This window comes from Beta vulgaris, chromosome 3 (assembly GCF_026745355.1).
Source record: "Beta vulgaris subsp. vulgaris cultivar EL10 chromosome 3, EL10.2, whole genome shotgun sequence".
NCBI classification, from domain to species: domain Eukaryota; kingdom Viridiplantae; phylum Streptophyta; class Magnoliopsida; order Caryophyllales; family Amaranthaceae; genus Beta; species Beta vulgaris.
The window spans coordinates 27,065,457-27,091,527 of NC_079204.1; the positions used below are offsets into that span (position 1 = coordinate 27,065,457).

The window sequence follows — 26,071 nt, forward strand, 5'->3', positions numbered from 1 at the left end:
CTTCAAATTTATGTGCTAAAGACCTAAAACAAAATCAACAAAACCATGAAATAGTTTATGTGAAAATGCCGTAAAATAAATAAGTCGAACTAAAATGACAGGAATGGAAAAATGAGAGGGGAAAAAAAGTCAGTAGTGAAAAGTTGATCAAGGTACAAAATCCATCAAGTGGCGCACCATTTGCTAGAAAGAAAGTAAAAAATGTAGTTTGGAACTAACTTTTTTGTTATCATGTTATTAAGTTGCTTAACGAATACTCCATAATATTTAAAAAATCTTGATAGAACTAATTACGATTTGAAGAGATATATTGCCAATGGTTGAAGACCAAGAGGTCTATGAAGAGAGAATTTAAAAATATTAATAAAAAAAGAAAAAAGAGAAATCGGCAAGACTATTACGTAGAGAAGTCATTTAAAAAAACTAGGGAAGTCATATAAAAACAAAAGAACCCATTATTCATACTTTCTTCCAACGAGTGAACTACAAATTGCCTCAGTTATGGGTTTATGTTGAATTGGGAATTTATAGGTTTTGTTTCATATCTCTGCAAAAACGATGTCGGAGGAAAGAGAACCATAAACGGTTCTTCCTCATAAACCGTTTATAGAGGTTTTGCAAATAAACAAAAGCTGACAATTTGGGGAGGAGGAAGAATTTTGGCACGAAAATAGGAGAGGACATGTGGCGACGCCACTGAATATTAGAATGGAATTAAATGAGAGAGAAAATAACGTGGGGTGTGATAAATAGTAAGATAGATAATTTAATACCCCTAAAACCAATCTAACCATCTAAAGTAAGAAGTTGGGCATAAATGATGTGAAAGAGAAATTATTAAAATAATTAACGACCCTCAAAAAGAGTCAACCGTTGACAATGCTAAGAAGAATAGTCCAAGAGCCCGATTTTTTGGGAAGCTTTTGTTATAAGATGTGTATTACTTGAAATTTTATTACTTCCTCCGTTTCTTTTTACTCGATACACTTCTCATTTCACGGACTCCTAGGCAATTTTTGGAGAAGAGAGAGGTAGAGAGTAAAAAGAAAAGGGACCCATGTGGGAGGAGAGAGATAGAGAGAGTTTATTGCCCAAAAAAGAAGTGTAGCAAGTAATGTGAAACTTCCCATAATGAAAAGTGTGGCGAGTAAAAAGAAACGGAGGAAGTATTTTTTTTTTTTTTGGCAAAGAGAGGGTAAATCACTTCAACGTGAAGGTCATACAGCTGGACGAGTTACTGTCGGCTCTCCAACATTTAGGCAAATATCCGTATTTTGTACTCGTGTGTGGAGAAATGTACTTGTAAGAAGAGGATTATGTGTTATTTCTCTGTTTTTAATATATGCTACATTTTCTTTGAATGAAAATATCATAATAAATGCTACATATCATAAATGGAACCCTTTTCATCATAAAAATCTTAAAATACTATTAAAAAAATAATAGTCTTCTTCTTTAAAATACTCATACTTTTTCCTTAACAAATGTTTTTTTATTCAAAAAAGTAATATTCCCCTACTTTCTCTCTCTACCTTTCTCTAAACCCCCACTTTCTCTATATAGCATGTATCAAAAAACAAAGGAAGAACATTGCAACTGCAAGCACTATTTGGGAAAGAGGGAGAAGACCTCAGAGACAGCTGGGCAATCACATAAACGAGAAAATATACCCGTATAACCAGACGCTTAATCATCCAGAATAATTGACTGAGGGTCAGAAGAAAATAACATTCTAAAGAAACAGACACATAGTACGATTAAAAAGTTACAAGGCTGATTTCATGAATTAATATCCATATTCAAATGTAACGTTACGAATATCCTGCAGCAATTGCTGTCATATGATAAACCAACACGAATTACACATCATAGTGGGCATATGCTGCTGCCTTTGATCTATATGCCAATTTGTACATATGGACACAAAGTTACATTAGGATTCACAGATAAAATCTAGTGCAGAATCTCCATCTCTGAAAATTTGTAGCATTCATATATATATTAACTATCGCACCTTTAGAGATGACAACCTTCTATTAATCAAGGGACAAAATATTGAACCCTGTTTGCATAGAAAGTTGTAGCCACATTGAGAGTTCGTTAAACACAGGAAAGTGGCTTGTGAATATAACAATCAGATCAAGTGCACTAGGGATTTTAGAGCTCTTGAACAGCACCAACCACTTTGACCATGATCAAAACTTCTCAGATCATAAAAAATTGTTTCCGAACTTCGATTTCATTCTCATTCTCAATTCACATGGAGAAAATTCCGCATCTGATGCACATTTTAAGTTCATGTCAAGGTCACCTGAATGCTGTTCTAGCAGAAGCAACTCCTGTCTCTCTATTGTCATCTGATAGTCCAGATCATACGATACCCTGATCATGGAGCTCAGAGACACCCAACAAACCCTCAACTCCGAGCACACTATCACCAGAAACAGAGAGAGGATCCTCACTATTACAAGTGTTGCCATCAGCATTATTAACTGATGTTTCACAGGAAAGATTACTAATTGGTTGGATATTGGCAACTTCAACATGCTGCACCTCACTTTCCAAAGCTGGCTGCTCAGTAATGTCACCATTCGGATCAGGCTGAGGATTCTTTAAAACAAGAGTGCTATGGCCTGCATGTTCTGGAGATTCACATGTCCTGTCCTCACCAGGCATTGCTTCTGTGATCTGAGAACATACCATATCGCGTCTACAATCATCAACCATTGGTTCATGAGCTGCATCTGGATCAATATTCTCCATAACATGCAGAAATTGTGTACCAGAACTAGCACCAGCTTGAGCTGGGCCTATATGAGCATCATCTATCTCAACTTCTGGAAGATGACAAATATTATCTTCAGCTGGAGGTTTTATCATAGGTTTTTCCATTACCACATCTAGATGAGATGCTCCGGATAAAGAGTGATCTTTTCCATCAGCAGCTGTATTTCTAGAAACATGAGTCTTTGGCTCATGAGCTGTATCTGGATCAGGATTGTCAGAAAGATGCAAAGATTCTGAACCAGAACAAACATCACTTTCAGCTGATACTCTATGAGCATCATCTCCTTCAACTTCCGGAAGATGACGAATATCGTCTTCAGCTGTAGGCTCTATCATAGATGTATCGGTTACATGTACATGAGATGCTTCCGATAAGGAGTGATCTTTCCCGTAAGGAGCAACTTCAATTTTGGAAATTAAAATGACTTCTGACTGGGTTTCATTATCATTCCTTAGAATACCGTTCAAACCACCATTACGGGACGTAGCAGCTAATATACCATCTGCAGGTAGTGACCTTGATTCAGCAGTAGCCACGTTGGCTCCTTGTGTCATATTACAGTCAACAGATACCCCCACATAGTGAGTAGCAGCAGAATCAGAAAAGATACTTCCAGCCTCACAAGTGCCTGCACTTCCATCTACAAAGATGTGATTCATCAGATCACCAGTAGAATCATTAACCTTTTTGTCCAATTGCAGTTCAGCGCACATAGTCCCTTCATTTATAACTAACTGCTTAAAGTCATTGGAAACAGCCACTGAAGCAGTATTATCACACGGGGAAGTAGTACGCAAAGAAGGCTTAGCTTCTTCGCAACTATCTCCAGAAGCACTATGCGGGGTATCTACATCTGTGCAAACAATATTCACAGATGCAAAATCCGTGACAGATTTGTCTTTCATTTCCTCATTTTCCGTAGGTAAAGAAGGCTTAAATTCTTTGCAGCACTCGATTGAAGCAATAAGCAGGGAACTTTCATCTGCGCAAACCATATCTTGAGGACCAAGATCAGTAACAGATATGTCTTTCCTCTCCTCATTCTCTAGTTCTGCAGCTGCATTATAAAACCCAGGAGAGAAGTGAAGTTCAGAATTCTTTCTCAGACCAGGCATAACTGAGGCATTATGATCATTTTCAAATGAATCGGAACCTGCAAGTACAAATTAATGCATCAATAATTGAACTTCAATGAAAAAGATCATCAGACTACCCATATACTCTTTCAGACCAGTGCTTACCTGCAAAGTCTCTTATAACACTGTCTTCATCCGACAACTTTTTTTGGAGCATATCAGTTCCTGGGAACACCAACATGTTCCCTATCTTCATATCTTGTTTATCTGATTCCTCAAGTGTCCGGAAACCAAAAACGGTAGTCCAAGTATCCATCAACTCTGATATTGCAGGAATTATCATTTTCTCAACTTTTAGTGAGCGAAGAGCCTGAGACATGGAAGACGACACCTTATCATTACAATCGTATGAAGCAGGCAATAGATAATAACATTAATGAGTTTATCATGATAACCCAAATTCTGAATCTGATAGGAGACTGTAGAAAATCAAAAATCAACAAAATCTCAGAAACTGAAAAAACATGCAACATCCATAAAAAGCAGTGCATATCTACTGCATGACCACAGGAAACTGAATAAATCACAAACAAGAATCCACGGCCTCCACTACCAACCGTAACTGAAATCATCTGCATCATAGAGGATCCAAGTTCAATAATGACAATAGGACAGAGCGAGATATCAACACCACTCAATAATAGGAACTGGATGAATAAGATCTATCAAGGTTGTACACTAGAATTCCTAGCTCAAAAATAATGGGGATCCCACCAACTACTGGTAGGTAGCAAGCAATATAACTTGCAAGAGATAAACTTAAGATCCAATGTAGTCACTCATTATTAAACTTGAAAAGAAGACATATTGCAGGCATAATGAATAAATGATGCACAAAGGACAAGCCCAACATCACTAAATTATGTTACAATTAGATTCATAATTCTTATTCAACCTTATGCGTTCTTTTAATTAATCACTACTGAATCCGATTACACTAAAAACATAATTCTTATTTTGGAAATGTTAAATGTAGCCTAAAGGGCTATGAATAAGAAGCTAAAAGTTGAAAATCAAGCCTTTAACACGATGTTATAAGTCATCAATTCCAACAAGAATACCATGCTCCTAAATTTACTCAATGCTTCTACACAGCCCTCTTGATCTTCTATTACATTTTAACTTATGTTTGACATGAGAAATTCTATGGCAGGTATTTTTAGTACTTCCTCTGTTTCAGAATATACTTGACACACTTCTCTTGACACGCATGCCAATGCATATTTTTAACATTAATAACTCTTAATTTCCAACGGGATTATAAAAAGTTGATATTATGAAAGTATATGTCGAGACGAGTCTAACAAGATCCCACATGCAATATGTTGCCTTACGTAGAATTCACAAGACAGTCAAAGGAGAGAGTGTGAAAAGTGGAAAAATCAAACCGTGTCAAGTATTTTGAAACGGAGGAAGTATCAAAGAAGTAATTCTTTCCAATGAAAGAGTACATATTGATAAGTAAATGACAGTTTTAGGGACAACTCCAAGAACTTGCACATAGTAATTTGAACCTAAAGATTAAGTTCAAAACCAAAGGACTCAGAATGGAGAGAAAGGAAGTGAGAATTGTTTCCCATAAGGTACAGCAATAACATCTAAGAGCATAATCTATATCTACTGCCAGACTCATGGCCATTGTGTTGCACCCATAAATTCTCTTTGCTACCCAACAGAAGTCCCAAGATAAATTACTTAATTTGACCTTCATTTTTCACACTTATTGGCTATTTAGTTTGACCTTCATTTTTACACTGCGTCACTACGTCGTTTAGATGTTTTTTTCTTCTCACCTGTTCTATATTAACTTCAAGCAATCTCATTCACTAACACTAAATCGCATTCCCAAAATACCAAAATGATGGCTAAAACCTAAAACTATATAAACCACCCGGAATGTGGGTTTGGGCCTTCGGGTCGCGGGGGGGGGGGGGGGGGGGGGGGGGGGGAGCAACCTAGCTAGCAGGGTAAGGGAAAAATAGATGTCATGGTTGAGCCAAGAATAGGATGGCACTGGTTCAAAGAGGGTAACATAAAATTAAAAACTTATATGGTGGTCAAAGAGGCCAATTGGACTTTCAAAGGTGGACTCCCACTCCACTTGGCTAAAGATGAAGGGATGTATATCTACAGTAGCTCACAAGGTTCTCATGGAATCGAAGAGAAATGCACCGATGCACAACGATACAACATAGTGGAATGAGGACGTAAAGAAAACAATTAAGAAGAGAAGAGAATGCTTCTCCGCCTTAAAAAGATGAAAAGAAAGAGATATTCCAAACTATAAGAATGCTAAATTAAAGCCAAAAGAAATTGTCCAACACACAAAGTCGATGGTATATGGCAAACTAGACTCTGTGGAAGGCATAGTTTGAAATATGGTTTCAGTAATGGTCATGGAAACAGTTTCGCTCAGAACGGAGTGTATACGTTTATCCAGACCTCGCCATGGTTGTCGCGGCCAAAATTTGATTTTCTAGTCTTTTTAGGTGTTTTTTAATAATTTATTTTGGTTCCCCAATATTATTATGATAAAATATTATTAGATGGTAATTTTTTAAATTCTATTATAACATTTTACTACTCATATGAAGATTATTATACTATGTCATAGAATTAAAAGATCTATTTATTATATTAGTGAAGTAATAACATTAAACTAAAAATTAAAGACATTGATGCATTAATATAGGCGTAGACATTGATGCATTAATATAGGCGTTGAGTGTTGAGGAGTGAGGACCACAATCCACAATATAATTAATAGTAGTGTAGTACATTATTGTGGGGTCATGGGCTTTGATCTTTAATAAAAAAAGAAAAGAATGTGGCTTTCAAAATCCAATTACACAGCATCCACATCACGCCCTCTCTCTCTCTCCCCTTTAGACTCTTTGGCTTTCTTCAAGCTTAGCCTTTTTCTTCTTCGCTTCTTCTTCTTCAAGCCCTATGAACTTCGCTTCAAGATCTTCTTCTCTTCAATTTTTTGCGTCGTCTTCAATAACAAAGGTGCTAACTTTTTCGGAGCTGGTTAGTGTTTAAGTTTTTTTAAGCTTTTGGTGTTCTGACACGGAAAATGCAGGCTTTACCTTCTCGCCGCGGGTTGATAAGACTGTTATCTTGGAGTTTTTGAACACGGCATTATGAACCGGTCAAGTTCGGTTTGCTATAGTTTAAATCCATTACAACTCGAGCGAACTGAACCGTAACAACCGCTATTTCGCACCATGATGGAAGGTGAAAATAACTACATAAGATAGCTATCGGAAGACCGGTGTTCAACAAGGATCTTCACATGCAAAAGTGAAGAACTAAACATTATGGTCAACGATGGAGATAAGAATAGATGGAACAAATACATTGATTATTTGTTCAGATTATATACATAGAATCTATAAAGTGAAGGTAGAGAAGGCACTAAAGAGGAAGAAAGAAACCATATAGTATTCCTATTAAGATTTGAAGATGCCTAGAGAAGGTTGGTAGTCATTGGTTATCTTGGAGTATTTGTTGGATGACATTTGGCTTTCTACCAAATTCATAACAAAGGATATGTTAAATATTTGGGATTATCGAGATTTTAGAAGAAGTCGACAAGGCCAAAGGTGACTTTTAAAGGGAGGGCATTAGCATGATACATACATATTGAGTTTGTATGAGCATAAAGTCTACTTGCCAGATTATAAAGTAAAATGACACAGAGGATCTATGTTGGTTCATGTAGCTGACATCACGTACTCGGATCAAGGCTTTAACATGATTATTATAATTTAAAATATTAGTGGTCAAAGTTGTATCTTTAGATACCATCAAAAAGTAAATGGAGCATACAATCAGCAATGGAAGGAATGCACATATACACACTCATACGGACCAATTTTCCCACTTCCTTTGTCCAACATCCGACCTATCATCCTTCTCAAATGTAGGACCTCCTTTATGATTGCTTCTCTTGTTTATTACTCCCTCCGTTTCTTTTTAATCTACACACTTTCCTTTTTAGTCCGTTTCTTTTTAATCTACACACTGTTGCTTTTTCTATATTTGGTAACATATCACATCTACTTTCTCCTCTTTTTCTACCCATGTCATTCACTTTTTAATATTTTAACCCTCTTTTGTTTTTCTCTCTCACTTTTTAGTTTCTCTCTCCACCTTTTCAATTTCTCTCTCATATTTTTATACTTCCTCCTTGATTCTCCCCCAAAGTGAAGTGAGTAAATTAATATGAAACGGAGGGAGTATTTCTCACAAAATAAGCAAATAGGGAACTACTGCTCTCTCCAATACGTAGTGTAAGAGAAGTGTTGGTAGAAAGCCAAATGTCATCCAACGAATAGTGGAGAATGACTTGGGGACACAATTGAAGCAAAACAAGGCAGTGCCATAGGGAGAAGGATTTTTTCCATGAACATTAATATATCCTTCCCAACCTCATTATTTTCTACTTCCATAGGTACACAGTTCCAAATTAAAATTTCATATAAAACATGATAGACATAAGCACATCACTTGTAGCAGGATTTTCATAGTCTTACATATTCAATGGCTGAGAAAAGTCGGCGACACATCCCTTGACGCCTATAAATATGACGAGTTCCAATAAATGGCATCTCTGCAAACTGTGTACCGCGTATTCTGATCAAAGGAGAACTAAACTGTCAATCTCCAAGTAGAAAGATAAATTTTGCCAATTACACATGAATCTGAAGTAGTTAAAGGAGACCAAATGAGAAATAGTAGACAAAATAGGTACTAGTTATATAACATGCATAATCAAGCATGGAATAAAGTGTCATCATAGAGAAGCTAATAACAATCAAACTCCTCAGTCACTAACACAATATGCAGTCAATATCCAAGGAAGACAAGCAAGATGAGTTTCTGAAATTTGTGTCAAAACAGTCAAACACTTAGTAGTTGATCTTCTTAGCTATATAGTATGCGTTCTCTTTGCCTTAATTCTGTCATGGTCCGGATAAATGGTTTTGGTCACGATCGCAGTTTCGTAGATATGGAACAAATACGTTCAACACGGATCTCATCATGGTTTATCATACTGTTATATGCATATATAATATAAAATTACCTTATATAGCATTTCCCCCCTCCCTTAAATCCAGCATAGATCTCGTGATTGTTGTCTGATTGCCTCTTCTTCTCTCTATTTATATCTTTCTATGTTGATACATGTCATTATTGCGAGAGGTGTAGGGAACGACGAGAATCTCTAAAATATAATCTGAAAAGTAGTGTCTAAAAATGGGAAATGTGGGCCAAATTGCCTTATCATAGTTGGTTCGGCCGAAAGTTCCGCCTTATTCAAATCCACTGGTTTGAAACGGTCATATTTGGTTTGCCAAAGTTGAAAAAAGTTCCAATACACAAACCAAATTGATTCGGTTTTTTCTTTTACTATGACTTTTGCTCAAATTTTCTGAACTAACTTCCTTCAATCTATTCGTTTCCTTATGCATATAGACTTGTTTCTAGAAAAGTTTGCCATAATTGTTTTCTACTGTCACTAGGATAAAGATTAAATGTTTTCTAGTATACTTAGGAATGCATTTTACTCCCTCTGATTTTATTACTTTACTCACTTTCCTTTTGGGGTTTCATTTATTAGTTAATACTTTTTTACCCACTTCTTTTTGTTATGTTTTTGGTATAGTCCTACCAATTTTATATTATTATCTTTACAATACTGTTTTTCTCCCTCTAATTCTCTTGCTTACAACATTGACTTCAATATAATATGCAATAAATTAATACGACCTCTGTTCTTTTCAATTGCAACGTTTTCCTTATGTGCAAGTTTCATATTAATTGCAATGTTTCCTTCTTTAATAACATCTTCTCTCTATCTATCTCCTACCACATTCCCCCCCCTTTTATCTATTTCTATCTTTTTCCTCTTGACATGGGTTTCTCAAAAAATGTGACAACGGGTATGTTGCAATAATTATAGAACGGAGGAAGTACTTTCTCTTCCTTTCTATAACTCACATACCTATTTCTCCTAAAACTTCTGTACCTAAAGAAGTGGGTAAACTAATAAAATCGAACAAAGTATATACTAAAGTCATTTTAGCTTAGGGACTTTTTTAGCAGCTGACTGAAGTGATTGATTAATGTTATTGGACCATATTTCCATAAATTCTTTTGCAGGAAATGTGACTTCAAAAGTAAGGCATCACTTTACTTTCATAAGTTAAATCAAATAAATGACCCTTGTTTACTTTTAGGCATGTGAAACCTAGATCGAGTTATTGATTGTACTAGTACTTCAGAGCTAATACAATCTCCTAAAACCCCTCCTAATTTGTCTCTTTGGTTGAGTGATAGCTCTAGTTCAAGTTAGAACCTTTCTCATTTCAGTGCTTTAGCTTAAGCTTATGTGAGACTAATTCTAAACCAACCAAGTCTACATCACAATTCCAATGAAGATTGAGAGTTTGGTAAATGTTTGTTTTGGTGTATGCTTAGTACTATTATTGTCTCTATTACTTTGACACCTTTGTTTATCTCAGGTGCCATGTGCCATGTGCCATGTGTCATGTATCGGCCCGTGCTGCATTGAACAAACCCAACACTTGGATTTTTCTTTTGAAACCAAACACTTTCCATTTTCCTATGAAATGATCACCAGATGTCCAGCTGACACGCGACAACAAGTGTCACACTATGTAACAGAGTATACTCATTAAAAGGCTAAACTATGTTTAAAGAAAAACATGAAACAACCTAAGTCGATCCAATGGCCTAAATAGCAACAAAGTTGTGTTGGGTAGACCAAGCAAAAGGTACAGAAATGCATGTATGTGACATGGTTCGGAAATATGATTTTTGGTCACGTCATGGAAACGGATACGCTTAACACCGACCACATCATGGTTCACCCACAAATTTGGTAATACTGTCCTTAATAAGTGTTTATATGATTATACACCGATATTATGATAGTGTAATAATAAATTGTAAATTTGTAATATTGAATAAAATCTTTATGTCTCCTAGTTTATCATACTTTTATTTACATTATAAATTATAAAATTAACAAACAGAGCATTTCTTTTCCTTGAAACCAGATCTCTAACTATATCTTTTTTATGTCTATGTCAATATTAAATGGAGGTGCAATCTTAATACTGAAATTACCGGTAATGCGGGCGAAAATGCCTCGTCACGGTTGATTCAACTTATATAAATCCACCGGTTTGAAAAGGTCAAATTTGGTACACCAAAGTTGAAAATTGTTCCAATATAAGCGAACTGAATTGATTAGGCTGTATATTCGAACCACAATATGAGATATGGCCACAACTATTGAAACATAGGTAACAGATAAGTGTGGCCGATTTCTAGGTGTTTAGTTGCAAGCCCACACCCTTACCACATTTAAAGGATTTTGAGCTTAATAGTTATCATGAACAAGGTATTAAGCCAATAAACTCAAAGCTTCGACGACTTTCACCACAATCACAAAAGTAACAGACTTCTGACTCCTTGGGCTAAGACCATATAGTATGACCAACTTTTGACTCCTTGCTCTCAACATATTATTTTACTTTTAAAAGAACCGAGGCGCACTAAGGCGCAAGGCGAAGAGAGGCGCAAGGCGAAGGCGCGCGCATCTTGTAGGCGAGGCTCGCTTTTGGCTCAAAATTTTTTTTATAATCAATTACATCACATGTTATATGCTCAAAACAGCATAATAATTTTTAAAAATATAAGCTGTTGTAATTAAGTATTTTAAGCTACTTGTCAGCTACAGTAATTAAGTTTTAGTAAAAAATACATTTTTTTTTGGGAAAGAAAAACCAATATGACCAGTCATCAGAGGCTTTTTTTTAGAGGAACTGGGAGGGCAGAAGTCAGCCTCATCACTCACGAGTCATCAAGCGGAACAGAAAAAGGAAAGGAGAGCAGGAAAAAGAAATCTGAGGAAATAGAAGGAAAAAGAAAAAAAACAGAAAGGGAAAAAAAGGAAAGCACGTGACTTCCTTGGTCATCATCTGAAAAAAAAGATAAAGGGAGTGGGTCCCCCCCTACAACTGTAAAAAGAAAAGAAATCGACAAACTTCCTTCAAAAAAGAAAAAGAACATAGAGGAAGAGAAGAATATTGAAGAAAGAGAGAAGCACACCTGAACATTGCACGCCTGGAGACTCGAGATATGGTGCCGGAACTTATGGTAGATGGCCCACCCACTTCCTCTGTCCCTCCCAACGAGGTGGTGACGATCAATTGCCACCAAATCATAAATTAGGGTTTCCTCCCAAATTAGGGTTTTCACCCAAATTAGGGATTCATTCAATTTGATGAAATTCAATGCAATTAACAAAGGGCCTTTGCTCAAAATTGGTGAATTAAAGCTAAGTAAGTTTGAATTTGAAGAAATTTGGTTTCTTTTTCCAAATTCTCCACTCAGATCTACTATTTCCTCCTTGCCTCCCTACTGAAAGCGGCCAGGCAGTGCGCCTCGCACCTCTCTCAAAGGCAGCAAGAAGCGCGCGCCTCTCCTCGCCTGCCGTGATTCGCCTCGCTTGAGTTTGATGAGGTGATTTGCTGAACACCTCTACTCGCCTAGCGCCTTGGCGCGCCTTGGGCGCGCTTTTTAAAACTAAGCATATTATACAACCGAACATTGACTCCTTGGGTTTTGACAATTCAGAAGAAAAAGATTGTGTTCTCAAAGACAGTTCAACCATGCTTTATAGCATGCAAGGTTCAACTTCAAATCATTATGCATGATGTTTCTCAACCTCAAAAGTGTAATCACGCATATCTACATAAGAAATCATAGCGCCCCAATTTTCATCTATAATTGAGATCATCTTTAAAACATAACATAGTAAAAGTAATAGTCAAAATTATCGTGGCAACACATTTAGGCTTCTTCACTTGCAATTTATTTAGTATTATGTTACTTCAGTCCATATGGATCCATGCTAGTGACATGGTGTTATATACAAGGGATTTTATCCTCTAATTTCAACAATATCAATATTGGCTCCTTCTAGCTTATCACTTCAGTAGAAATATTTTTAGTGAGACATATTAACAATTCCTGCTTTTCTTTTCTTTCGGATGGGGGGGGGGGGGGGGGGTTGGTGTTGGGAGAAGTGACAGATGAAGAGAAGCCGCGTGTAAATCATATCCCATTCACCTAGAGTATGGAATCAAGTTAAAGAGGTACAAGACTACAAAGAGCGGAATACTATCACCATGAGAATCATGGCGACCAAAACAGCTGTCACATTAGATACAAGGAAATATACCTATAATCTTGGAAACATAGTCACCTATAGATATTAAGTAAAAGCAAAAGATAGAAGGTATCACCACCATGAAGTTATGCAAAATTGTACCTGATAGAAGCTGCAGATATTATTTCATCACCTTTCTCCAGTATGGCAGTGTAAAAGCTACTGTAATCAAGTCTAGTGATATTTGACCTGCGCAGCAAAGAAAAAAAGCAGTTTGTCTCAACAACCTTTTTTAAAAACATAATCCCACTCCAGAGCACATAATATTCGATGATAAGTTGGTGTTTGGTTATCAATTGTTATTTTAATGAAAAGTTTGTTGTATATAGGAGTTAGTGAGGTAAATCTAGATTAGAGAAAAGAGAATGTGGGACCCGAACTTTTCTGTAGATGAATTAAAATACTAGTGAGTCCTTTCCTAGATTTGAAGTGTAAAAGCTAATGTGAGATGGATCACAACTGAAAAAGGAAGGTGTAAGAACTATAGAGAGAGTATTACACTATATTTATCCGAGCAAAAGTTAATTGAAGCTCCAATGCACGATAATGCAATATTATATATTAGTAACAAGAGATCACAATTGATTCAGCTAAGGAAATCAAAGCATTTCCAAAGTATCAAAAAAGCAAATAAACTTTGAGATGGTCAATACACTGGCTTAGCTTAGCACAGAATTGATCCAAAAGATTCACAGTCCGAGGAAAGCCCAGTGCGGAGTACAAACAGTAACCTTGAACCAGATATAAAGTGAATTTCCAAGATATCAACAAAACAAATAAACTTTGAGATGGTCAATACACTGGCTTCACTTAGCATGGAATAGATCCAAAAGATTCACTGTCCCAGGAAAGCCCAAGTGTGGAGTACAAACAGTAACCTTGAAGCATATATAAAGTAACAGCAGATGGAAAACCTAGGATAAATCCACATTCCCCTGTAATCAACTTTATCAGTCCTGTAATCCAGCTCCTAACTTCCTTGCCAGATTGGAATCCAATCTCCTTTACTCCCAAGTTCCTCAAATTGGCAATTTGCCTATATTAATGCAAGAACGAAGCCTTAGTGTAGCTTAATAATATCACTCTACAGTTTACATACTCAAACAGCCATCCTGTACATGTCGTGCATCAGAAAACTTCCAAAGGACACATCTTCCTTCGTTTCTGACTTTTAATTAACGATCAATCAAGAAAAATACATGTTCTTCTCTAGAAGCCAGCAGAAAAATCCTTGCATGCACAACATTTATTACGGCAGAGCAAGGCCTTGAGGGAACCAGGATGCTTTTTACTTCACTTCAGCTTATTTAGGTTTTCTTACTACTGTTGAATCAATCCTAACACCATTCTGTTACTTTCCTAATTCAGCACGCTAATTATGCCCACAAATATTTCCCTTTCCGTAGCCGTCTAAAATCTAAATATTCAGGAATAATACAAGTTTGAGGTAGCTTCTTTCTATAACAATCAAATGGTAATGGCTGCCATAGTATCACCCATATGGCCATTTGCTATTTTTGGTTGCAGTTACAGGATACAACCATCTTTTCTCTCTAGATAAACCAAAGTTACCATTGCAAAGCTTAACTTCGTCAAACCCAAGAACGGAACCATTGAAGCTCAACTATAAACCAATTACACAAAAATCTTCTTAAACAGTCCATTATGGACCATTGCATGCTGCAGATATTTCCCCATGTTCTACAATCTACACAATTCGAGATTTTTTCACTTTTAAGCATGCTTGCTGCAGGCAGAACTTCATGAAGCACCTACTCGCTCCATCCCAATTCATAGTGCTTGTTTCTTATTTTGCACAAGAATTAAGGAAACTATCATTTGTTTTGTAGACTTGCATTGAAAAGATAAACATTTGCATTGGAAAGAACAATTATTAAATGTGGCAACAACTTTCCATGTAAAAAGTAGGGATAAATATTAAATGTGGGCCATGTGGCTACAACTTTCCATGTAAAGTGAGGTCAAAATTTGTTTGACGATGACATTTAATATAAAATACGGCTATTTCACCATATACCCCTCACAATTTTTTTTGCAAGTTTCCAAATTCACCATATATCCCCAACGTTTAAAAAATACAGCAAACTACCCTTATGACTAACGGAAGTCTAATATCATTAGTCATTAACCCCTTATCCCCTTCTAACCCTAATTAAATCATCAAAACCTAATCCCCTCTAACCCTAATTAAATCATCAAAACCTAATCCCCTCTAACCCTACCCCCTAATCTAATACCCCAACCCTAACCACCACCCCTCCCCCTACCCCACCCCTCCCCTCCCCCAACCTTCCGCGCACCACCCCTGCAGCCCCCTCCCAGCAGCCCCACCCTCGAAGCCCGCCTCCCTAGTGCATCCCCGCAAAGGATGTGGGGGGCAGCGGGGATGCGGAGGAGGGGGCCTTTGGGGGTGGGGCTTTGGCCAAGCTTCAAGGGTGGGGCTGTGAGGAAGGTAGAGAGGAGGGACTTCGGGGGTGGGGGGGGGGTGCTAGGCTGCATGGGAGGAGGGTTACAGGGGGTTGGGGGTGGTGGGGCGGTGGGGGGTGGGGGGGGGAGGGGTGGTGATTGGGTTGTTAGAGTTAATTAGGGGTTAGGGTTAAGGTTAATTAGGAGTTAGGGTAAGAGGGGGTTAGGTTTAGATGATTTAATCAGGGTTAGAGAGGGGATTAAGGGTTAATGACTAACAGTGTTAGACTTTCGTTAGTCATAAGGGTAATTTTATGCATTTTTTAAAACGTCGGGGTGTATATGGTGAATTTGGAAACTTGCAAGGTTATACGGTGCAAAAAAAAATTGTCACGAGTATATGGTGAAATAACCATATAAAATACCATCTCAAAAATAGAAACAAGAAGAACATTTTGGGTGTTCAAGCACTATAAATTGGGACAGAGGGAGTATAATGAAGTCACCACTCCTTACTGCAGCCTTTAATGATGGAATCAACACCCAATGAAACCACAGATTATCATGAAGGTATCCTTCATGGTTTTTTGTGCAGCATGGTCCACAATTCATATTGAGTGCTGATACTTTGAGGCTCTATATCTAAGCAACTCCATACCACTTGCAAACACAGAGAGGATACTGAACTAGAGAGGATACTGAACTAGAGAGGATACTGAACAATAGTCAGGCTAATCTATGACGTTCCAACTTCTTTTATAATGAACTAATGATCCATCCTGGCAAATAGAATCATTCCCCTTTTGGTTTGACCTGCTAGTCTGCTAGTTGATAAGCAGTAACATCTTTTTCCTATGTTTCATCTGGTGTGCAATGAGAAAGATTGCATAGCTAATGTGCACAGACCCAAGGTTTTATAAGCCAAAAATGTTCCTAAAAATAACCGATTTTCCCTAAGCCAGCCGCCTAACTAAATTATTACACGAGTAATAACTAGTAAGAGGAGGACGGATACTAATGCATCCTTTTTCAGTTGCAATGTGTCATGTTGCGAGCAATGAACAAGATTGCATAGCTATAATGTAAGATCCAAGGTTTTAGGATCACTAAGAATGACCGACTTCCCCTACAGTCCAGCTACCTGACTAATCGTTACACCAGTAGCAAGTAGGAAGAAATGGAGGAAATACATTCCAGCAAATTCAGTGTGTGGTAGCTACCAAGTCAAAAGGACAGATGCTATGACTCAAAAGCCACCAAACCGACCCCAATGCTCCTGCAGTTATGCCAATGCAGTTGTAAAAGTGAAAAGCACACATGTGCATCGGAACTTCAAGCAATTTGAGTTCCACAACAGTTGTGATTGATTTACATGAAAGTCGGCAAAATTCCAAGAAGGTTAGATCGTTGTGCTTCACATCAGCTTAGGAAACGGCAAATTTCTACCATTTTGTGTTATTTAGAGCATGTCTTTGAAGTATTTTATTCGGACATGTTGAATCATTCAAGTGCACCACTATTTTGATTGCAACTTTTCAGTTCATAATATGATATAGTAAAGTCTTGCAGTACAAAGATTATCCACATTTACTCCATCCCAGTTGAATCCTATTTTAGTCTACTGTGGGCCAGCTTAAAAATGCTAAGTAGCAAATTAACTCCCTGTACCAAGTTTAAGCAGTGGAATATACCATATTCCATATAATATGATGCTGAGGCCATGTCTAGTTAATTGCATCAAGTTGCCATCTCCCACCATAATTGAGATGCCTGAAACTAGTTATGTTCCCACGTCTATGATCAATGATCTCTGCTCCTCATTCAGTGCTAAGAAATAATCTGCTGAGGAGAATTATGCGGCAAGGACATGAAGAAACTAGACATTTTAATTGTTTAAGATAAAAGGCAGTAGGGCTTTAATCAAGTCGCAATATGCTCTATACTAGGTTATTTCCTTATGTGGTGCCCCCATACTAGGTTCTATGTTTCAGCCTTGAGGAACAATGTTGAGTTGAGCTTGGAGATGGCTTGTTTCTTCACCAATAACACACTAATTACAAGCTTTTACATGGTCCAGGAAAGAAATAAGAAAGAGATAGATGTTAGATGATCGTTTCACTTCACTTAATAATGATATTAATAACCATGGTAAAGAAAACCTCAGCAAGCACTTCACAATATTTCACTTGCGTGAAAGTGTCAGTTAAGCTAAAACCTATTCTCACTTGTAAAACAATGACATAAGTTCTTTGTCACCCCTGAGACATGGAAGCCTTGCAAATCTATGGAAGACATGCCTCAACTTCAAGCTTAATGTCAGGACATAAATTATTACTAGTTTCCACAATCTAACAAGATAGCTAATGGAAGTATATACTCAGGTTCGACTAAAGAAAGTTCTGGCATTCAAACAGGGATGGGAAATAAAAAGGCAAGTAACTGAGAAGGCAAATACACATACAAAAAGATAGACACAGCTACATTTCAAGCATATTGATTCTTACCCACTATTGTAGAGAACACTGTGAATCATATTAAGGCCACTTCTTCTATCAACTATGGGCAGAAAACATTCATCCATAACATTCAGAGCAACAGCCAGCTTAGAATTCCATTCCACCCTTTGTGAATAGCCTCGGACAGAAGAGTCGGAATCTAGATCCGTCCGGTGAATAAGAGACCAAACCAGTCCTGCTTCCAGTTCATGTTTGACCCCAAGAAGTTTCTGCAAGCGCTCAGAGAGCTATAAGAACAACAGATCCAGATATAAGTCAATAATCAATTGCAATTTGACAGATCTTAAATGAATGAAAACATGATCCTTATCAGATAGCAAACCAATTATAGAACTTGCTGAAACATGTGTCCTCATGAATAAGGAAAGCGAGAGAGATAACTAATATAATTATATACAGGATACAGCTGCAGCAAGCCTTTTTCCGAACAACTCTGAGCACAAATGTTCAGCTATAACGAAACCACATCACATTTTCTCAGATGGCATTATCAAACCCATAACAAATTTTACAATGTCTAAAAACTATTACTCATAGTTTTTCATATATGTTAGTCAAAAATAGGATCTTTGTGCTTAATTTGACCAGAAGATATCGAAAAATACATCAGCCACTATCAGACAGAGAAAAGCAGACAGAAAGGGGGTGTTTGGTTGAGAGAGTTTTGGGGTAAAAAGAGAGGTTTAACTAGTCGAAACCTGTAATGGGAGTGATTGGTTGAGAGAGGATTGAAAGAAAGGTTTGAGCCCAAAAAGCTACTAGTAGGAGCTTTGTAGAAGAGAGGTTAGTGAATTTAGTTGTGTAATGCCTAATATTTCCTAATGTTGGTCAAATTTACTACCTTTTACCAAAAAAAACCACCAATAAATTATTCCAATATCCTTATTGGTCATTTCACCTAATAAGGTACCAATCAGCTAGCAGCTTTCTTCCAAACACTTTCACACAAACAGCTAGCCAAACCAGCTAATACAATCAGCTAACCGCTAACCGCTAACCGCTAATTGCCAAAGACAGCCAAAATATTACTCTTGCCACTCAACCAGAACATAGCATCTCCCAAACACCAAATAAAAAAATGGCCACGTATTGAACAGCGAAAGATTCCAAATTATATCCTAAACGTCTATTCGGACCCAAAAAAAGGCTCTTCTTTCAGAGGGCAAATTGTTTATACAATCTCATGAGAAGACGTATACCAGCAAAGCTGAATATGTATGAAAAGACAAGAAAAGAAAGCTAGATACCTCTTGACATGACTTCCCACAAAAAGGAGGGTTGTTCGAATTAATAGGAGTATCATCCATCTCCTCCATGCATGAGCAATGATCTTAAAAGAAAAATAAAGATAGAGCAATTAGTATGCAATGCTTGCCTTGAACCAAGGGATTACAAGAGGAATACTTAATCAGTTAATTGTACTAACAGAGCGTCAAAGGAAAAAAAAAACTTACATTTTCCCTCACATAACCTGCAAGTGAGCACTGTGTCCTGTCTTCCATCATTTCCCTCAGTGACACTCATGTCTGCGAGGCCACAGAATTTGCATGAACAATGTGGACAGTGCCAATCGCCGGGGGGAAGCATCTGTATGAGAAGTACATTCTGATGAGAGCTGAATGACTTATTTGATTTACCATGCATATACCATCTCAAAAAAGAGTATCAATGCAGATATTGACTATGTAACCGTTCATACAAAGAAGAAAAACAGGGACTTGGATCAGGAAGCTACGGAGTCCTGTATTGAGAAAAGAGAGTTGAACATTCGAGGAAAGACCTAACAGAGGTCCAACACCTCAAAAGCAACCAACCGCGCCCCCTCCCTTCCCACACACAAACACAACAAATCGAAGCTCACTGATTATCAAGGGGGGGGGGGGGGGGGTTAAGGCACCATCTTCCAAACCCCCACCACCACCACCTCCAACCATGAATTATTTTATTCATCACATGTTAAAACTTCTTTCCCTTTACAATAATTTGCTGCAGAACTAGATCAACATAAGCCATTTATAAGCACAAAACGTAATGTCAGAGTATTTATAATACTCCCTCCGTCCCTAAATAGAGTTCCCATTTCTTTTGGGCATAAGTATTAAGGAGAAACCATAAGTGGGACCTTAGTTGTATTAAATCAAAATTAAAAATTGAAATTGGTACAGTAATCATGAATTGATTATTGAGAAGAGAGAAGGTGGGCCACCTGATAAAGTCATCTTGTTTATGGAAAAGTGGGTAATATAATAAAAAATGAAAGCGAAATAATATTTTAAATTGGTGGACACATACCAAATAAGGAAATGGGAAATCAATTTGGGACAGACATAGATGGAAAAATGGAAACTCTGGAGGGAGTATACACAAACACATTTAATACAAGAATGTTGAAAACAAAAGCCCTTCGAATTCGAATATTTTGCTTTTATTTCTTTTCAATTACACATATCTTCTCATGCAGGTCTAACATCATCCTAGAGAAGTGAGTCAATAAATACTAACTCTCTTCTCTTGATGACTACAATAAGTTCAAATAAATTCCAATTAGGGCAATCCAAGTTCACTTCACAACTATATATAGTTCAGATAAGTCAAATACATGTGAAAAGAACATATAGGAATCTAATAGAATGTGTCAATACAATGTAAAAACTATTTTGAGACTACAAAGCAATGCAATAGTTTACCTCGATGCCTAAGCAATTCTGATGAAATGTTGATGGGCAGCTGTCACAACATATCAAATTCCCACCATCACCACATATTGCACAGGTGTCATCATTAGGATCATCCCCATTAACATCTATTTTATTATAGGCATCACGTAGAGACTCTGCTTGTCGGTTCCATGCATCTACCTGACAATGCATAAGGGATGCCCCAGAGCTCAAATATATGTTTTGGTATGGTTGGCGGAGTTTGCTTGCTGCATGAATCTCAAACTTCGAAACAGTGAGAATTTTACTACAGCAACCACAGTGAATTCCTTCTCTTGTGATCCAACCCTCTAGCATGACCCGTGTGCATCTACGGTTCATATAATGAACCTTCTCACTCAGCTTCACAGTTCCCGAATCAATCAACCAGGACAACAAGTTGCGTTTTCCTGTGTATGGAACGAAGCCATCATTCACATAATCCAGCCCCCTTTTAGAATTACGAACTAGCAATGTACACCTGCCAATCTTTTTACTGTTCCTTGCTTGGACAAACCTAGAATTGGACATGGTGACTGATTTTTGACCCCTTTCTTGCATTCTACTGTTTAAGTTACTTCTATCCCTACAGAACTCTTTTGATGCACCTTTTAAGGATTTACCACTGCGTTTCATAAATGAACTCAATTTGTCATCATTTCTGCGACTGCCTCCACTATCTGTATCTGACTCATCCTCTTCGAAGCTGCCACTGGTGAATTCTTTCTTTCTTTTACCCCCGGCCTCCTCCCTTTTCTTCCTTTTCAGTTCCTTCTCAATCTTCTTTCGGGTTTGCCGCGTCAATTTACTCAATACATCGTCTGCTATAGGAGCAAATGAAGAGCAGTCCTCAGCAATTTTTATGCGGTTCCCTTCATCCTCTAGTTGTTTTTGTAATGCATCATAAGCTTTTATGATTGACCAATAAGCTGTACCTGTAGGGTTGACATAAACTGCATCATAGTAGTCTCTGCCCCGCCTAGGTCTATAATCTATTGTCCAACCTGCACTGACAAGCATGTTTCTTATCTTCTCACGTAGCAACTGCTTCTCTGTGCCGCTGCCACGCTTGACTTTCCCTTCCTTCACCTTGATTGGCTGGGCACCTTGAGACGACTGCGTACTTCCTTGGCCCCCACCCCTTCCTCTTTTTATGGACTGATTACCTTGGTCACGATCAACTTGCAGCCTTGGAGATGAGTCACAATCCTCGGCTTCTTCATCACTCTCCTCACTGCTCTCAGCTGACTCTGGTTTACGCTTCCTCTGTTGATTTTTGTCTAGTCTACCAACTGATGTTGGCTTCTTAGGCAGCTTCTTCTCTGAATATGGTGAAGGACGCATGACAAGATTCTTTGATTTAGGAGCTACATTATTTCCTTTGACATGTATGTAGTTTTGTGAGAGTTGTTCACTCATATCCTCCTTATGCTTGACCCTCACTTTGAGGACACCATTCTTACCCTGCAGCCTAATAGCTTCATCAGACCCACCAAGTTTGTCTTTCCCCATAGCGATAGGAAGTTCACTTCTCATCTCAAACCTTTTCCTACCCGAGTAAAGATCACCCATCTTGATCTTTTCACTACCTGAACCCCTATTGAACGAATTTCTTCGCTTGTAGATTATATCGCCTTTACTTGACCCACTTTCAAACTCTATCCCACTACTACCATTCTTCATCTCCGGCATCTCCTCTAAAAACCTTCTTTCGCCGCCCCCTAATCCTCGCTCATGATAATGCCTTACACTTAACATTTCCACATCACTTAAATCATCATATTCATCAAAGTCATAAACATCAAGTGTCCTTCTACTTGGCCCTGTCTCCCTCATCAAACCATTCCTACCAAACCTCATATCGTCGAAATCATTTTCATAAACAAGTGAAGCACCACGCCTTCCATAGAATTCCGAGAGTTCATCATCACTAGACACTGAGTTACTAGCATTCAGCCTAGGCCTTTTCTTCTCCTTCTTCGATTCGTGGAGCTTCGGACCTTTAGAAGATCCCAACCCACTAACCCCATCAACCTTCTTCTTTATAATCAAACAACCTGAGGAGCTCCTATTCTTGACCACACCACCCGAATGGCTGCCACTTCGATTTCTTCCCTCCATTTCAACAAAAATACATTGCCTGAACCCTCCGAAATTGCGCTCCTACGAGCCAAAATTCGCCAAATTCACATCCATATTCTAATCAAATTCACCAAAGAAACACAAAATTGAGGTCCTATGAGCCGATTTTAGAGTCTCAAAAACTAATTTTACAAGTATGAAGTCTCAGATCTAATCTCAATTGGAACCCAAAACCCTAAAATTTGCCGAAAATGAGAAGATTACAAGAAACTCGTACCTCTAAAAAAAGAGCTCCGAAAAATGGAGGAGATTAATCAACTGGAAAAAATAAGTCTAATTTGATTTGCCGACGAAGCGATCCAACCAGGATAGAGAGAAGGAGAGAGGGGCACGACCAAGTAATTTTGCTGATGCGTATAAAGAGAGAACGCTTTTTGCAGGTTTTGAGAATTTTGGAGTGAATAATTTACAGAAACAAAAACGAAGATTTGGGGGTGCCAAACCAAGGGCACAATTTAGATTGCCCAAGCCATTGTTGTCGTGTACTCGTGTTCACATTTTCTCTCTAAGTTTTGGGTTTTTTCTGAATCAAAAAAAATAATAATATTCCAGCTCCTTGTTGCTCTAAATCGGATTTCAATGGTCATACTAGTTAAAAGGGATGAAGTGAAGCCTCTCAAAAAAAGGGATGAAGTGAAGTTATTTCATAATCTCGTCCAAAAAGCCAGAATAGGCTAATCTTTTTCCTTTCTATATGTTCTACCCGTTGTCAAATAATAAAAATGATCATATTACTCCCTCCGTCCCATAATATAGTGCCTACTTCATTTTTAGTAGGTCAAACTTTAAAATCTTTGATCGAATATTCTCATTTGTATATATATAAAAAATATTTATGTGGGATCTTGTTAGATTCGTCTCGATGTGTAGTTTCATAATATCAAATTTTTATATTTTTTATTAATACAAAATTGAAGATATTAAAGTTCAAAGTTACATCTTGAAGACCGTGTAAAAAAGAAACAATCACTATATTATGGGACGAAGGGAGTAGTTTGTTAATTCGGGTGAAAGTTTTGATGATTTTGAAGGTTATATTTTATATATGTTCATATTTTTATGGGTTATATTTATTTCGGCTCTAGCTTTGGTTTTTTATTGCCTTGAGGAATATTTTTTTCACGCAACAAAATCGTCATTCTAAGGGGGCGTTTGGTTTGGGATTTTCTGGAAAGGGTAAGAGAATCAACTAGCTTGGTTCCCTTATTTGCTGTTTGTTAAGACAAATCAATCATTCCCTTTACCCTCTCCTTTCCCCCAAAGTCCTCTACTTTGATTCCCCACCCTCCCCCAAGGTTTCACTTACCCTTTCTTTCTTCTACCCCATGATGGCCTTGACCAATCATTGACCACTACTCCAACCACCAACCCAGCCACACAACCACCACATCAACCACCGAACCCACCACCTTAACAAAACCACCACCCCAACCACCATTATCGCCACTAAAACCACCACGATCGCCACCGAAACCACCATGATCGCCACCAACACCACCACACCAACCCCTAAAATTACCATCAACCACCAAAACCATCACTCCATGCGCCAAAACCACCAACCTGTGGCCGAAACCACTAACCCATGCACAGAAAACTGCCAACCCATGGTTAAAACCACCAACTCATGGCCGACTCAACCACCACGTCCAAATCCATCCACAAAAAAAAACTCCAACCCAACTAAAAAACCCAACTCCAATGCTTGATTTTGGCTTTAGATTGTCAAATTCGGCCATAAAAACTTTAGATATGAAGTTTTTATGGTCGAATTTGACCTTTAAAACCTCAAATGTGGCTTTTAATGGTGGTAAAGAAGGAAAAGAAGGAAGGGGAGGACCGGTGAGGTGAAGTTGGTGAGGTGGCGTCAGTGAGATGCGACAGTGAGGGGTGCCAGTGAAGGGCAGCAGTGACGGGCCGGTGTTGATGGGTAGCAGTGAGAGGGTAGTGGGAATGGTGGTACTTGAGACTTGAGATAGAGGGGAAAATAGTAAGAGGAGGAAGATGAGTTCTCAACCAAACAACATTCTTAATCAAAGGGTTTTCTTTTCCTTTCTCCTTGTTTCTCTTTCTTAAATCCTTTCCGTTTCCCCTTTATGAACCAAACGCCCCCTAGTTTTTTAGTTTGATACTCAAAGAGGGTGTTGGCATTTAAAATGTTACTCTCTTATATGAAGTTTCCCTCATAACTCTTTGAAGATGATCATATGTTAGTTCTTAAGAGGGTTAATATTTTTCTCTAACTAAGGATCTGTTATGTTCAACTTCTTTTAACTTATTTCATAAAAGATAAGATAAGTTTAGATAAGATACGTTTCGAACGGTAATTGTTCAACTTATATTCACTTTTTTCAAAAAAAATAATATAAGATAAGTTCAGATAGGAAAAATTGATCAGAATACCCCTAACTTTGGGCGGTCCGCTTTTAATACCCCCCCAACTTTGGATTATTTTTAAATACCCTCAACTTTGGAGGTGGTTCGCCAAAAATGCACCATTTACCTGTTATGACCGGATGAACTGGTAAACCAAAACCCCCACCCCCCTCTGCTCATCTCTCTCTCTCCTCTCCTCATCCCCCCAACCCCCCACTGCCACCTTCCCTCACCACCATTTCTCTCTCCTCCCTACCACCTTCGTCACCACCTTCACTCCCACCAACAACCACCTCTGATTTCTCCCTTCTTTGTCTGTTCTCGACCACCTTCAACAACCACTCTGCTCTGTCTTTCACCTCTCGCTTCGGTGCCGCCTCCTTCTTCTTCTTCCTCCCATCGTGTTACTGATTATGCTGTTCCCATTTCTGCATTCCAACATGACGTTCAACCTGTGAGGGTTCAGCTTTCGGATATCGCCCGCTATGATGAGGCTCCTTGTGGGGGGGTACTTGAAGGTTGTGGAGGCTCTCTCTGGGTCTCTTATGAGGCATAATGCTGCTGTTCTTGAGCTTGGCAGCAACGATGCTGCGATTATGCGGTGCGGGTTAGAGTCCGCGAGGTTGTATTTTAGGAATAGGGGTATTACTGTTGGGAAAGGAAGCAGAGGTGTGTATATGTATAGGGTTGTAAGGTATTTTATGGTGGCAGTGAGCAGTGGT

The 26,071-nt window shown here is 38.1% G+C and overlaps 1 protein-coding gene across 2 annotated transcripts; it reads right to left on the reverse strand.

Annotated features, from left to right (window-relative positions):
- Positions 1 to 1,749: 1,749 nt before the first annotated feature.
- On the reverse strand, positions 1,750 to 23,631 carry LOC104907008 (hypothetical protein). 2 transcript variants are annotated; one of them, XM_010695853.4, is made up of 9 exons: positions 23,191 to 23,631; positions 20,823 to 23,030; positions 19,590 to 19,722; positions 19,383 to 19,465; positions 18,124 to 18,362; positions 13,295 to 13,381; positions 8,463 to 8,562; positions 4,030 to 4,234; positions 1,750 to 3,941 (listed from the first exon to the last, which is right to left on the reverse strand). In XM_010695853.4, exons 2-9 carry the CDS (start codon positions 22,950 to 22,952, stop codon positions 2,371 to 2,373), a joined length of 4,548 nt encoding a protein of 1,515 aa, XP_010694155.2. In that variant the 5' UTR covers positions 22,953 to 23,030; positions 23,191 to 23,631; the 3' UTR covers positions 1,750 to 2,370. The 2 variants fall into 2 exon arrangements, with proteins under 2 accessions (XP_010694155.2, XP_010694156.2); XM_010695854.4 differs by having other exon boundaries at positions 1,750 to 3,845; positions 20,823 to 23,631.
- Between the last annotated feature and the right edge of the window lie 2,440 nt (positions 23,632 to 26,071).